General features: G+C 41.1%; 1 protein-coding gene across 6 annotated transcripts in view; it reads left to right on the top strand.

Annotated features, from left to right (window-relative positions):
- Positions 1-10,791, top strand: part of LOC146833815 (dimethylaniline monooxygenase [N-oxide-forming] 2-like) — a 540,028-nt gene extending 529,237 nt beyond the window's left edge. For 4 of the 6 annotated variants that reach the window (XM_085601702.1, XM_085601705.1, XM_085601701.1 and 1 more), the window contains one exon: positions 8,084-10,791. In XM_085601702.1, the coding sequence (XP_085457828.1) occupies positions 8,084-8,447 (364 nt within the window). In that variant the 3' untranslated portion in view covers positions 8,448-10,791. Of the gene's footprint in view, positions 1-197; positions 560-8,083 lie in introns of those variants that run through there. The other 2 variants (XM_085601706.1, XM_085601704.1) reach the window with 2 other exon arrangements.
- The last annotated feature ends 4,968 nt before the right edge of the window (positions 10,792-15,759 follow it).

The raw sequence follows: 15,759 nt of genomic DNA, 5'->3' as shown, positions 1-15,759 counted from the left end.
TTCACATTTAGGTGGTGTGTATCTATCAACTATTTTTGATTCATGATACGTCACTCCAGAGAGAAAAAATATCAAGGCATTGTGCCTATTTAAAATGCATTGTGTTTGGTGTTCCTAGGTGTGTGCTTGTGTATATATATGTGAAACATTAGTAGTTATGTTGTATATATGGACTAAAAAGTGTATTTGGTTTATAGGTTGAATTCAGAAATTGCATATTCGACTGCCCTAATCCTGAAGAGGCCTGAAATATCGAAGGCTGAAACGCGTCGACATTTAATTTGGAGACACTCATATGACGTTTAACTGTGACCAAACAGATAAAGAATACTCAATAAGTATATGGTGGAAGAAATAGACCGTTGGGTTTCTTAGAATGAGTGATTTTCATTCAAGGAATGCTGGTGTAAAAAATTATTGAAGGCATCCTTATTGATTAGTAGGGCAAAGAAAGAAAAAATTGTAAATTGTAATTTTGAGGTATAAATATGTATATATGTATAAAATGAACGTGGAGTGAAACGTATTACAAATATATATATAAAACATACTTTTTTGATACACATTAGTCGGTATATTTTTGTTGCTGGGTTACCTTTGCTTCTGGATTGAAATAAAATAGATAGATATTTCTACAAAAATAAGGTATTTAAGAAGAGATAACTAAACTATCCCTTCATTTAATTGTATTTAGATTTATCCCAAGGCATTATCATTTTTTACATTTATGGCCGAGGATATAGCCACACTATGTGAAATACCGGTGTTCCATTCACCCCACATCTCGATTCTACATAATTATACAAGTACAGTAACTCATTGTGGCTCAGCATCAAAAAAGAGAATATTCCTGCAATGGGGGGGTTTATTTATAAAGAAAAAAGTGGTGTTTCAAGATTACTTGGAAAATTACACCAACACTGCAACAGACACTGACAAATAAAATACAAGACTCAGCGAGAGCACTGTTCCCGTCAATTCCAGATGAACTAGTGGAGTGTGGATTGGAGTTGGTGAACCCCTAACCTACAAAACGGATCACTAAAATGTACAGTGTAGCACAGAGTTGAGTGGTTACTGTCAATACACGCGTTAGTATCCAGTGGAGACGTGATTTAGGCACTGAGATAATTGAAGTCCAATGGACCTTAATGCGAGCAAAACAAAGAAATTTCAACCAATGGGAAATACAAGTCGATCCACATCAAGTTTATTTACAGGATGTATCATACACCAGTGCATATGGCTAAATATAGCATTTTAGACAATCTCCAGTGTTGGCGATACTCTAGCCCTGATGCAGACTTTATTCATTTTTTGCAGCATTGTCCCCGGGTGATTTTTGTGAGGTGGGATGGATGATTGATGCCATGACCGAGAGGGGTGTTGCCCTCACTTCCTTTACCGGCGCTGCTAGGATTTGTCGAGCCGGTCCCAAAAGTATACTTGAAATTGGTTTCAACTGCCACAAAGAGTTGCAATGATGTATGGGGCACGGGTCGAACTCCTGCTTTAAAGATTGCCTTAAGGACATGTCATTCTGTGATGAATTGTCAGAAATATAGGCCTCCACCTTCCCTAACACAGCACGTCCAAGAGACTTTTTGTCCCCATTGGGATCTTTCTTGTCAAGCTTGAAGGATGCACAAGACGTGAACAATATTGAAGTCTGATAATATTCTGATGGCTTTGTTGGAATGGGAGGGCTACTGCAGTCGGACTAACAAAGGTTATACCGGTTTGTGTTGTGGGAGGGGGTACGGTATGATATGGGCATGTCCGGCATTGATGTAGTTACCCATTCCCGCTGTGTAATAACTTGTTACAGTGCAGTGTAAAAATGTATATTATATCTACATTGACCAGCTATTAAAAAAAAATGAAATTGGCACTCTTTTTGACTTTCAGTACAGCTCCTAGAGCATGGGACCAGTTTGCCAGGTTCTGGCAGGTCAGACCGCTGGTATCAACATGGGATGGTGGACTGCCTGGTTACCAAAGTATCAGTTAAGATTTGGAATAGTCAGACACATAGCATCCTCCATGACTAATGTCTAACAATCAGATGTGGCTTGCAACTCAAACTGAAGCCATGGCTCTAACAAGCGATTGTTGTATAGAATTGTTCTTTCAATTCTGGAGGTAAATGATGACATTTGGCTCTTGTACACACATAGTTTTGTGCAAGGTGACAAAAAGAAGTCAGATTGTTGATTTCCCTTACTGTGTACTTGGTCAAATATGAGGGACAACCTATTTACCTTAAGTTGTAGCTCGGGATGGGTTACATTGAATTTACATTTCTGTCTGATAGAGGTAACCTAACAGTTTCAAATGTTTCAAGTGAACGCTCTGTCAGGTGAATTTGAAGAAGACCCAAGCCCGCACTGCAAAGGATGCAGTAATACTGCATCACTATTTCCACATTTTGAATTACAGGTAACACATACCTGCTGAAATTGGCAGTGAAATGTTTCTTTTCCTTTTTTCACTAGGGGGCTTTGATAGAGTAAGGGTTTGAGTGCTTGAGGCCTAGAAGAAGCTTTTTTCTAAAGAGCATTTTGTGATATCCTGTTGTGTTTACACGGCTCCTATGTACCTGGTTCCTAGCTGCTCAGCTAGTGTGAGTGTTCTGTGTGGAATGTGAGTGTGATGGACATGTTTGATATTCTTGGGTGCCTAGTGAGAGTGTTGACACTTGAAGATGGGCTGAGCAGCAGCGAGGTTGCTCCTGGTGGGGTTGCTGCTACTGATGTACTTGTCACCTTCCAGCTGTTACATGGACTTGATAAATAATCTACTAATGTACTACTTGGCACTTTTTCTACTTCAGCTCTACCCCTGGTACATCATCATTACACATTTCCCTTAGTTATGTTGCCCTTTTATGTACAAAGGCCTCAGATAGAGTTTCAGCCTCAAAACACTCACCTTTGTTAATTTGTGTCCCCACATTTTTATATTTATTTAGAAGGGGGAAGTAGGATAGTTACTAAAAACTGTTTTTGGCTCAGCCTTTGCAGCCATGTCATACCACTAATGTGTCCCTGGGGTGTCTCTTCTAGAATCCTCACTAAGTTTGACAGGCAAGACATAGAATGACTAGGAGGTTGTGGTTTTAGAGGTCCGTAGGTCCAATCCATTGTTGAGCGGTTTAATTCCAAATTATGTGAGGGCTTTCACTTAAACAGCTGTTAAGTACCTGGTCAGTGGCCTGGGTCTCACTACATAGATTGCGGCATGTCGAAAAATAGGAGTGTCTGGCGTTATTTTACATGAGTCTGGGGCAGGCCGTGTTTCAACCATAGTGAAACAAATTCGTTATTGTATATACCATCAGCAGTAGGTGAACAATACCTATGCTACTTTGCTAATCTTCCCATTTATTTAACCTGGTGTTTCTTTTGGGAATTAGTCTTTGGGGAATCTACAGACTGGGAGTCACCATTGAGTGGCACTAGCCACCTTGAAGCTCCCAGTGGACTAGAGCGGGCTCAGGCCCCCACTTTCAAGACCTACTATTTAGCAGAACAGCTGCAATAGTTGACCAGTTAGCTTTCCGGGCGGTTTTGGACAAAACTGGGGCAGGTGAAAGGCTGTTGTTGACCTCCAAAATATTAAATTTAGCTCTCCTCAATTCTCAACCCACCCAGGCTTCGTCCAGACAATTTCTAATGGCACTTCGGTGCCTGGCTGATCTCAAGAAGCCCTTCTCCCTATGCACCCAGTATTCTTCTATTCGTCCTCTCAAGACAGCATCCATTCTTGAGCAGAAAAGCTTTACATGCAGGGGGTAGCAGGACTGTACATGCTGGAGGATTTGTTCTAGAATAGAGTCCTTCAGTCCTTTTGAGCCTTACAAGACCAATATGCTCTGCTTGGGGGACAATTCTTAACGTTTGGTCTAATTTCCCACTTTCTGTGCCCTAGGTAGGCGACTACCGATTCAGAACCAGTTGTACATCAGCCAACTCAAATACTTTACTCAAAGGATACAGGCCCACATTTATCACCTGGTTATGTAAGTCACAGTACATCGCTCACTCCCTACTCCCCATCAACATCCCTCCAATATCCTGGAGACTACATTTGGAAGGGCCTTACATGAGTGAGCAAGAGCACTGCACTATCTGCATCTCGTTTTTCGATTTGCCAGGTTTAAACTGGTCCAGTACCTCATTTTACTTCGCGATCATTTCACCCCCACCAGTATTAATATGTTTTTCCTGGGATCTACTCCCACTTGACCCCGTGGTCTTTTCGATGATGCTGACTTCCATCATATGCTCTGGAGCTGACTTCCATCATATGCTCTGGAGCTGCCCATCATTTTTAGGTCAAGATACAGCGCTCATGAGCTGTCTGCAAGACCTGCTGGAATCAATCTGACTTTTTTTCCTGCCTGTGACTTAGCATTGGCTCACTCTACTGTCCTTCTTCTTTTCTGCCTCCTAATTCATTGGCTTTGGCGATACGTCACTTCCCTTCAGGCTGAGGCGCACCGGTAAAGTGCAGTTTTCTTACCCTGTGTTGTGTGAGCTGTTGTGAGGGAGAACTGTATTTGTTTTTAAGTTTTACTTTCCGCCATCTACAGCGCTCGTTTTATTTTCTGCATGCATTTTACTTTTTTAAGTAGCCCTGTACCTGCAAGCTTAGTAGCCATCGCAAATACCACTTGCGGAAGCTTCTTGTCTCCAGGTCACAAAAGTAGAGCTGGGCATATTAGTGAGGACAAGGCAGCAAGATGTTCACCTCCTCTCGGCATGCCTTTAGCCGTCATCTTGAGTGCCCCACCCAGGTCTCACATCGACCATTGGCCCGCTGGCGCGGACTGGTATTGTTAGGGCCCCAGAGCTCAACAACACTGCTGGGCATGTTGGCCGGAGCCCAGGCATCGGGCTGATCATCTTTTCCCTTCGCTGGCAGTGCCAGCCTTCGTGGGCTCTGCCATCATGGGTTTGTTACAAAAGGCTTGTGGCAGCCAGAGGTCTTCTCTCCGGCCCGGGTCAGCACTTCTGCGGCCCCCGGGGCTCACAGGTCCAGCTGGCCACTCAAGTGGGGCAAAACAGCAGGCCGCTCAGCACCTCTCAGTGCAAACCTCGCTAACCTCCCCGGGCCTTGTGGCTGCTCCTTTGGTCGCCATCTTGGGAGCGCCGTACGGAGCTGGCCACCTCCAGCTCTCCCAGTGCGCTGCAGCTTCCAAGGCAGCAAATGCCACCCCCAGGCTTTCAGTCCCCTGGGACAACACTTGACTCTTTTGTCCATCTTTACTGTCAGCCCATTTTGTCTTGTTTCTCCACTTTGTCTGTTTGCTTCCGTCAATTTTTTTCTTCCAAACTCCCTGCCTCATCTCTTACCGTAACTTAACTCTTCCCCCTCCACGCTATGGCCTCTCTCCACTCTCTCTCTCTGGATGTGCCCGGGGGGGATGTGCTCTCTGCTCTGCACCTCTAGCCTCTCGCCTTTGGCGGTCTTGTACCTCCTGCTGTCCCACTTGCCGAGCTGCATGCTGGGGCCAGCTGAGCTCCATGTTAGAGTCCTGCTGGACGATGGGCAGGTGGTCAAGGAGAGCCTGGAGGCAGACAGCGAGCAGGACTGCATAAGAGTAGCGTACAGCAATGCTGATGGGACACTTAACACCCTCCTGGCAGTCTTCAAGCAGGTAAGAGGCGTGAGTGACACAAGGTATTTATTAGAGTGGGGTACAAAATAAGCATAACGAGCCACTGCACTAGGTTGTAAAAAAATAAAAATAAAGAATTTAGTTTGGCCCCACATACCTCTGGGTCTCGTTGCACAGTTGATGGCTACATCTCTGAGCATTTCTTCATAGCTCTCACTACAGATCGCAGGAAGGTGAGAGGTTGAGGGCTGCATGCAGTGCGGTCTGACAGGCGGCGGCCCTAGCAGGATGCACTTCTGAAAGACAATAACAAGAACCCCTTCTAAACACCAAACGTTGTCTGTTTCTGAACCCCGATAACTAGACCTTCCCATCAACCCCAAGAATAATGCAGTATCACAAGCGCAATATCGCGCCTTACACTGCTAAACGCGCACACACTGCATGAAACACTTAGGTACACACTAACACTGCAAGACAGGCCCGGCCAAAACAACACTATTAGACACACACACAGACACACAAACACTGCTAGACGCACTCAGGCACATGACACATACATGTTCCTAGACACACAGTTGCACAAGCTGACAGAAACACTCAGGTACACACAAACACTGCAAAACAGGCACAGCCATATAACAATACATAGTTGCACTGCTAAACATGAAGATACACACTGCTCCAAACACTGAGGTACACACAAACACTGCAAGACCGGCACAGCCATATTCACACTTTTAGACACACACACACGCTGCTAGGCACACTCATGCACCTTCCACATACGCTTTGCTAAACATACATAGTTACACTACTAAACATGCACACACTGCTAGAAACACTTAGATACACAAAAACTGTAAAAAAGGCATAGCTATATTCACACCATTAGAGACACACACAGGCATACACACTGCTAGACACACTCAGGCACCTGATACATACATGATGCTAGACACATATAGTTACATTGCTAAACACGCATATTGATTGATATAAGAAATCTAACAAACATTATCATTTACAACACCAATAGCTGAAACTTTCACTAATGCAAGACCTATTGCATTGCAAATGCTTGTTTTCTTATGAGACCAGGTTTTCCGTACAATATCCACTTGTGCTGGTATACCCTTCCAGCCTGCATGGGAAGCTTCTGCATTAGGACTTCTCCAGCGTCAGAAAATGCACAAAGCACTGGTACAATTCCTAGACCTCGGCCTCCTCAAGTCTAAGAGAGCCATTACCTGCAAATGTAAGTTACCCGTCTGGCCCCCTTTCGCATCCTGGCGTTCAGATGTCTTACGATGGGTGCAGGCGAAAAGCAAGGACCTTTCAGGGAGGGACCAAAGGACTTAGCCAGCACCCAAAGGCGGAGAGCTGGGATGAGTTGTGGGCTGCCCTAGCGGAGGTACCTAGGGATGATACCTTAGCCCACTGATAAATATTTGAAATACCTCCAGGTTGACTTAAGTTGCCCCCACTCCTCGTTTTGTGTGAGGGTGGTTGCTCCAGCCAGGGCCACATTGGTAAGTACCACGTTTCGGCTCACATTTTTTTTCAAAACTTCTCAGCTACATAGGACCCCACAAACACCTCCCCCCTCCAATGTAATCCTCTTCTGTACACGTCAATTGCCCCTCCCCTCCTCACCTTCATGATGTCCCGCTTACTACCCCTTACCGGTCACCCAGTTACAATTGTTGTTTCCACAGTTCCATGCACAATGCCGACACTTTAAGTGCACACTGTGAAAATTGACTATTTCAAGTTTCTTAGCTGGCATTAATTACCTTGACCCTGTTACCCTGTTTTCATGGAATTCTGCACTACTCCGGATTAATAGCAGTCATTCCTCTCTACAATATTGCTGTGCTCGAGCCAGCTGTTTCTACAGTTATATTCTTTTCATTTCTCTTTTTCTGTGTTCACATTCTTGTCTGGCAATTCACCACACTGTGTCCAGCTCATGTTCTGCTTCTCCTGTATACTGAATGTGAACAATGAGAAACTCAATAAAAATTAGTGTCAGAGAAGCAGTGGAGGAATATTAAAGTTACATGACCAGGTCGAATTCCTTATTGTCATAGATCTAGATGACTTCACCTTGTACTTGACAAGTAGTCTTCTCTGTGCTGCAAGGGTGGGGTAATGCAATATGTGCAAGACTAAAATGTTTCAATTTTTGGTGATGATACAGCTAATACACTGACAATATTTTTCTTTCAGTCAATATTATTTATAGATTTGCACCTTGTCAGAACTTCAAGGTTCTATGTTTCAGTGAGGGAGGTTTAAGCATGATATTTATAGTGATAGATTCAGGGAGAGAGGATTAAGTTTGATGTATGGAAGATGGTGGATTATCATGGTAAACCTGGGGAGCGGGGGAATTAAGACATTTCATAAACCCATGCTCATACTGTCTTTGTTTTCTCTTTTCCATTTTCATTCAAGGTTTGGGAAAGATAAGAGTCGGATCCTTTTGTCTGATTTCATTCCATACATGGATGAATTGGCCATGGAAATTGGAGCTAAGCCCAGTCTAAGTCTTTTCCTTGAGGATTTTAAATTGGCCAGGGAAGTCTTTTTTGGTCCATGCACCCCGTATCAGTATCGTCTGATTGGCCCAGGGGCGTGGAAAGGGGCAAGGCAAGCAATCTTGACCCAGTGGGAGCGAACATTAAAGCCCATGAAGACTCGGGTTGTCCTTGAGGTGCCTAAAACATCCCCAAGATGGTGTTTTTTCATGGTATTTGGGATTCTGACAGTTACACTCGCTGCTTTAGTCAAATGTGAATCTTTTAAATCTTTTTTCTAGCAGAGTCAACAAAGAAGATTAAAGGGAAAAAGATGTTTTTTCATGTAAGCGGTACCACAATTACACTGAATTTGGGAGTTTTCTGTACTCTACTGTAGGACTCCCCAAAATGTATGGTATTAGCATCTGTATAATTGAAAATTTGAAATATTTGTAAAAATAGTATAAAGTTGATAAAAAAAGATGTTATCCAAAGCAACAATTGAGCACAACTTAGCTAGACAAATGTGGGGGTTTTTACATAGCCAAATAAATCTGGCACAGAGATAATTATCCTATCAAACACCCTTGTTACTTGTATTATAATCACAAAATGGACTAAGCCCAGCCATTTCCACTGTGAAACCTCTTATAGAAGTCACCAGCAAGAATGGTATGCAGTTCATCTAAATACTAAAACCTATCCTCACAAGCTGCTGAATTGTACTTCTATAAGCTGTAAAACACCAATAGGCACAATTGTTGAAGAAAACGCTCCAATGAAAGGTTTGTTAAAAGGTACTTAACCAAGGTGTCTGATTTTTAACATATACTAACAAGCTAAAGTCAAAATAATAACGGCATGTATATGAATGGATGGTTGTATTTCAAGGTGATGTTCACAAACAGTGTACTTTTGAATTGGTGTGATTTGTTTATTTTTGAGCAATCTACTATAAATATTCTGGAAAATACACTTTTTGCATTATCTCCTCAAAGTCTCCTGCTGGTGATCTGCCATTTGACTGTCTATTGCTGTTTGCATAATAAATCAATTCCCCAAAGCTTGGGATTTGGCTCTACATTTCCTGCATTGACCCTGGCTAAACCTAGGTATAAAGGTGTCATGAGCCTCCCACTTTAGCAACTGGAGGGGCTAAGGAGGCCCTGGTCCGTTCTATGTAACATACAACATTTAAAATTGTTAATATGCTGGACCGTGCAATTGATATCCACACCCACAGACGAGACAGAATTTCAGCTAGATCAAAAAGTAATGGAAACTAGGCCTTAGTCAGCACTAATCTATGGTAGAGACCTACCAAATACATGGCCAGACTAACATTTGTGGGTAGACAAGCTTGAATTACAGTCCTGCAGATTATGTGGTGGGAATGGGTCATTATCGGAGAGACGCCACTGTGGGACAAATATGCTGTAAAATAGGTCTAGACATTTATTGAATACACAAAATGTGATGTAATGGTGATATGGAAGGTCAGTGACATATGGAGGGCTGATGCTATAAAAAAAATTGAGCAATTAAAGTAAGAATACTCCCTACATAATGGCAACATTCAAGAGGAAAAAAGTATAATCACAGAAATACTGATATATATCCCCACTAGTAAATAGAGTCCTAAATGAACCACTGAGAAGAAAAGCAATACCCATGAGTTACAAATACTTAATGAACATCTACCCATAAGTGTTAATGCAAATAAAAGATAACTGGTCAGCCAGTCCTTGGTCAGATGGTGAGGTTTAGGAGGAGGCCTTATGTTCACCTGTAGAGGTGGTGATTAGGAAGTGATTACCCTTAGTGAAATTGAATATATTACACTAGGAACCCACTCAACACTATTGGGTATACACAATCAGATCACTGCTAAAGGAGATGTGGTTTGAGAGGATCATTTTTCACACACGGTGGTGGTGACTAAAAGACAGGAACACAAATCAAATGGAACACTACACTTATGCTGCTGGGAATATGGAGAGATCAAACACCTTCAAAGTAAAGTGAGCTATTATGCAGCATGGGTCCCATGGTTTCCATTCAAGATCTTCGTAAGCACTCAGCAGGGAAAGCAGGACCAGCCCATAACAAATGGCTAACTGGTATGGATTGGTGCATGGGGGTGGAGAGGTAAATCCAAAAAGCGAGGGCTGCCCACACAAATGTCAAACAGTCTTGTAAAAGGGGAATGAAATGTGTATGGTAGACTAATTACCCAGTACAGATAATTAGGAAATGATAAATCTGAAGAACAGGAGTTAGAGATATGAAAAGGTGTTAAGCCAACAAATGAAAACCTAGAAATGCAATGGGAAGAAATATGTGGACATATTGTGACCCATCTCCATGTTGGGGAAGTTGAATTCAGCTTGTGAGAACCTATTAATGACTGCATTGCATTGGGAAGGGAGGATCTGTTTGAAACTGCACTATCATGTTGAATGGTGATATGATATGATATGCGTCTATGTTTGCAATTAATGGAAAACAATTAAAATTGGTTAAAAAAATAAATATTTGTTACAGCTCATCTAACTTTGATTATACACGCTGGTCTTTAAACAGAAGCATATGCATACCACTGATGAGAATAGTATGATGGAGCTGTGAGAAGAAATAGAAAAAGAGAGTAAGAAAGAAAGGGAAGGAAGATGAATAGCTGGATGGATGGTCAATGGGTGGATGGTCAATTGGATGGTTGGATGGGGAGGATGGGAAAAAACTGAAAGAAGGATGGACAACAAAAGGATCATCCATTGATCAGTGGATCAATGGATGATACATGGATAGAAAAAGAAAGAAAGAAGGATGGAACTGGGTATAGATGGGTGGATAGATAGGTGGATGGATATCTGAATAGATCCCTTCTTTGTTTCTCACCTGATGTTTGTGTCTAGTGACATGATCTATCATTTGCATCAGTATAAATATTCAGGGACTGCTGGGGCTTTCAGCAAGTCCACAGTACCGAAACCTGACAGGAAAACAGTAGCAGAAAAGATTTCGAATAACTTTGAAATAAACTTTAAACAGGTGCTAGGTCATTAAAGGGAGGGCCATATCGAAAATCCCATTCTACAAATATTTGTATTTTTCAATCCCTTCACAATTAAAATTGTAGATCTCATACTGGCTTAGCCTTAGACATCATAAATGCTTATGTTAGGTTGTTTTAGGTTTATGGGGGGGCTGGGATTAACTGCAACCTAGATTGTGCTGTAGTGTCAAACGTATGTCTGCAATAGTTGCAACCGCGATAGTGCTGTAGTGTCAATACATACTTCTGCAATAGCTTCAACCGTGATAGTGCTGTAGGGTCAATGCAGGTTATGCATAGCACTTTTGTTGTAACCCAAAAATCAAAATGGTTAAAAATACAAAACAATTATATGTCTGGTATTGAATTTGTTGATGCTCAATCGTGTTCAATCTTTAAAAGTTGTGTTAAAAAATGAATTAAAACAGAACGAAGGAAGCTCATTGATGACTTACTCTCTCACAGTAGAATAATGTAAATATTTAGATTTATTGAAACAGTAATTCTAGAAGGATATACAAAGCGCAGCCTGGATTGAGGTATGTATCCCAACTGGTCTTGAAAGATGCTTGCGAGTCCAAATGAGTGAGTGAGGTTGTTTTGTGATTTTAACATTAAACTCTGCTCCCTGTGATTATCAGATGTTCCCATTTCTGTTGGGTAATATTTGAACATTTAGGTGACGTAGTGTTGAGCTCTTGTTAGCGGTTTCTTTAATTTAATATTGGATGTCGTTATTCACTCTCTGGAAATCTATCTACTTCGTGCAGTAGGAGAATGAGATTGTTTGAAATCAAAACAAAAACATACTGTTATGAAGAAAGATACTAAACAACTAAAGGAGCGTTAGGTAAACTGAAAAATAAAAGCAAAGGTTATCGCACAAAAGGGAACTCATAGCAACTCTGTATCTGGTCCTTCATTTTGGGCCGGCCAAAACAATCTGTGTTGGCCGTGGGTTGAGTGACACACTAATAATGTTAGACACTGTTGTCCCTATCACAGCCCATCTAAGCTGTTTTACTACATTTATTTTAAAACAAAATGTTTGCAGAAATTGCTAACCAAAAATAGACATGTTTCACTGTACCAGCCTGTATTAGTTCCTGCATTATCACAGTTACCCAGTTCAGAGATGGAATGATCAACAGAACCCTAACTTATTTAATGAGCCATTTACATGTCTACTGTACCCGCATTAATGTTATAATGTAACTTATTAGATACTTTTTCCTCTCTGCATAGTGTGCTTAAAAAGGTGCCCAACAGATTACATATTTGTACAATCCTGTTTTTTAGATTATTCTTTAATTTCAGTGTCCTCCTTGTAATTGGCAGTGATCATTGGCCTTTACATGTGACTTTGCAATCAGAAGCTTACTCGAAAAAGTCCTCCCTCTTAAAATGATCTTTCCCCATCGCCTTACAAATAATTTGAATGAGAAGCATTTGAAATAAATTTCATACTTCCAGAATTATATAGACTTTAATTAATTGTGTCTGATATATATATATATAGTTGCCAGCACGTAGTTATAGTTAGGACCTAGTTTTCCATAAGAAAAGCGTTTTTTGTTTTATTAACAAGGTTGGTGCCATTTGATGGATCTTCACAACATTTTCAAAAATAGTTTGCCAATTGCATCACCTGCTGTCTGGAAAGGTTCAGGTTAATCCGTTTAGTGATCGCTGAGAAAAAGACGATTTCCCATGCAATTACCCATAGGGATTTTAGACACGACTACAGCCCGAAACTCTGAACGGGATTTGGCAGAAAGCTAGATCTTGGTCAGAAAGAGTGCTTTTTGTAATTTGGTGTAAATCTGTTCACAAGTTTTGGAATTGTTAAAGACACAGATCCGCCGTGGATCCATGCGCCAACTGCAATGTCATCATTGGCTGGCCGCAACCTGAGAGGAAAGTGATAAAGGGGCACGGTAAAGGTACCCTGACCCCATGGGACTGATGGAGGGGTCTTTGAAGGACCCCTCATGGGCCAGTCATTGTCCACAAATGTTTGGATCTGCGGATCCAGACCCCAATTAAAAATAAACGCACCTACTCACACACACAAACCTACATACACACCCACACAACTACTCACACACCCATACAGCCACTCACACACCCACAAAACCACTCAGACCCCAGTTAAAAATAATCACATACACCCACTCAGACACACATACCTACTCACGCACCCACACAGCTACTCACACATCTACTCACACACACACCAAACCACTCAGACACCCACTCACAAACCCACACAGCCTCTAGCACATTGACACAACACCTTATACACCCACACAACCACTCACACACCACCCAGTCACAGACCCCCAAAATCACTCACACACCTAGTCAAAGACCCACAAAACCACTCATAGACCAATACAGCTACTCACACACCTACTCACACACCTACTCACACACTCACACATCCACACACCCACTCTCACACCCATATAGTCACTTGCACACCCATAGTCACTCACACAGCCTCTCACACACCTGCACATATGTTTGTATTAAATGTGTTGTTGTTTTACTATTGAATGTGTGTAATATAACCAGCAGAACACGTATTTCAATGAATGATTTGTTTTTAAAAGAAAGACTTGTTGCATTGCATTTACAGACAGACTACATAAGTCACGTTACCTTAATGTGTATATGTTTTAGTTTTAAAATAGATAACAAGAAAGACTGTATGAATAAAATGTATTTATGAACATGTGCAAATGTATTTTAGTAAATTGAATTTATGGATCAAATTGTAGTACAATTTATATTTAATGGGAAAAAAACTGTGAAATTTACTAAAAAGCCAAAGGTTACAGGGAAGTTATAGTTAGGAAAAAGAATTCAAAAAGCATAGAATTTCACTGAAGACACAAAGGTTACAGGGACATTATGGATGGGAATAGAATTTAAAAAAACCCTTAGAAATTCACTGAAAACCAAAGGCTACAGGCAGGTTATAGTTAGGTTCAGATTTTACACACACAGAACCATAGAAATTCAGCAGTTATAGTCATCTCAAGTAATTATAACTCGTATCCTACGGTAACTATACCTCACGTTCCTGCCATGCAGGTTCCTCATGAAATATTTCACTGCAAATGTTGCAGTGATATTATCAATGATGTAATCAAAGATGTAATAAGTGGGTAATTAGAAGTATATGACAAGGGTACAAGTTATAGTTACCTTAGAGTGAGAGTCTCTGAGATATGGAATTTACTTTTGAGCGGTAGGCCATAAACCTGTCCCCACTTGCTGGGTGAAGAATTCAGGCATGATGTTTGAAATTAACCGTGGATGAGTAAGTGAACTAGATTGTCAAATGTGTTTAGTTCAGCTCCGGATTTTAACAACATGTGTACACTTTTTTTTCTCTGCAACAAAAATTTCACATTGTGAATGCATTTAATCAGCAAAACTGCTCTATGGAATTCCATTTACTTTGGGTTACATGCTAAATTTCTAAACAAATTCAAACTTGCACAGAACTCCGCTGCTGGATTAATTTTCAAGCTAAAAAGGTTTGAACATATCTCTCCTGCCTTTGGCCAAGTTACATTGGCTACCAGTCAAGCAAAGGATTATGTTGAAAGCAATATGGCGGGAGCTCAAAAATTCTAAAACAATCAAAATAATCATTCATTTCAGAAGATTAGGAGACATGAACCAAGCCAAAACCTAAGTTCAGAGATAGCTTGTTTATACCCAGACTCAGGTTTCACCACCTTTGGCGGGAGAGCATGTTCCATTGCTGCGACAGAACTCTGGAACACCACACATCATGCCCTGCATGCAGAACCCTATGTGTCAGGAAACGCTTACAGACTTGGCTCTTCTCTAGTTGTTAGTTCTGGCTATAAGTACCGGTATGTAGGAGCATGTCTTTTCTTGACCATCTTTGTTTCAATCGGCATAAGCACCAAGATACCCTTAGGAGATAGCTGTGCTGTAAGCATATGAAACTAAACTAAAGTGAAGAACACATTGCGTAAAGAATGTGCTGGCTCCATAATGCGAATAGTCTCATTACTGTTTGTCCCTGTTTGAGTGATGTTCTAGGATAAATGTTTTTCCAGAGTGGATGGAAGGCGATGGTCATTCATATGCTTGAAGAGAGAACATAGGCATTAACAAAGAACTGTGCATAAATGTTATTAAAATGTCATTACAGAATGATAAGTAGGTGAATGGCATTTACTTAGATTTTTTATTTTCCAGGTTCTTCTAAGCCTCCCAGGTAAATAGTAGATAAAGCTAATACAGGCTTTGGTCTTCCTCCTATCTGGTTTGTTTTCAAGAGAAGATAAAGCGCAGTTTTGAAATCACAATCCTTTCTTCCACAAAGAGAACAATACATAAAAATTGCTTTCTTTCCCAGGTAGTGATTAGTGGACATTAGAGATTCCCCGAAGGTAAGTGATTTTCATGTTATATTTAGACAGTAGTCATTTGCAGGTGATCATGCAAAAGTTAAAATCAAGTGCACTAAATTGCCCTTTGACAAATTAATATTTTTGTAGTTGATAGAT

Source organism: Triturus cristatus, chromosome 4_2, assembly GCF_964204655.1.
Source record: "Triturus cristatus chromosome 4_2, aTriCri1.1, whole genome shotgun sequence".
In the NCBI taxonomy this organism is placed as follows: Eukaryota; Metazoa; Chordata; class Amphibia; order Caudata; family Salamandridae; genus Triturus; species Triturus cristatus.
The sequence above is the reverse complement of the archived record's forward strand: the minus strand, read 5'-3'. Positions and strand labels throughout refer to the sequence as shown.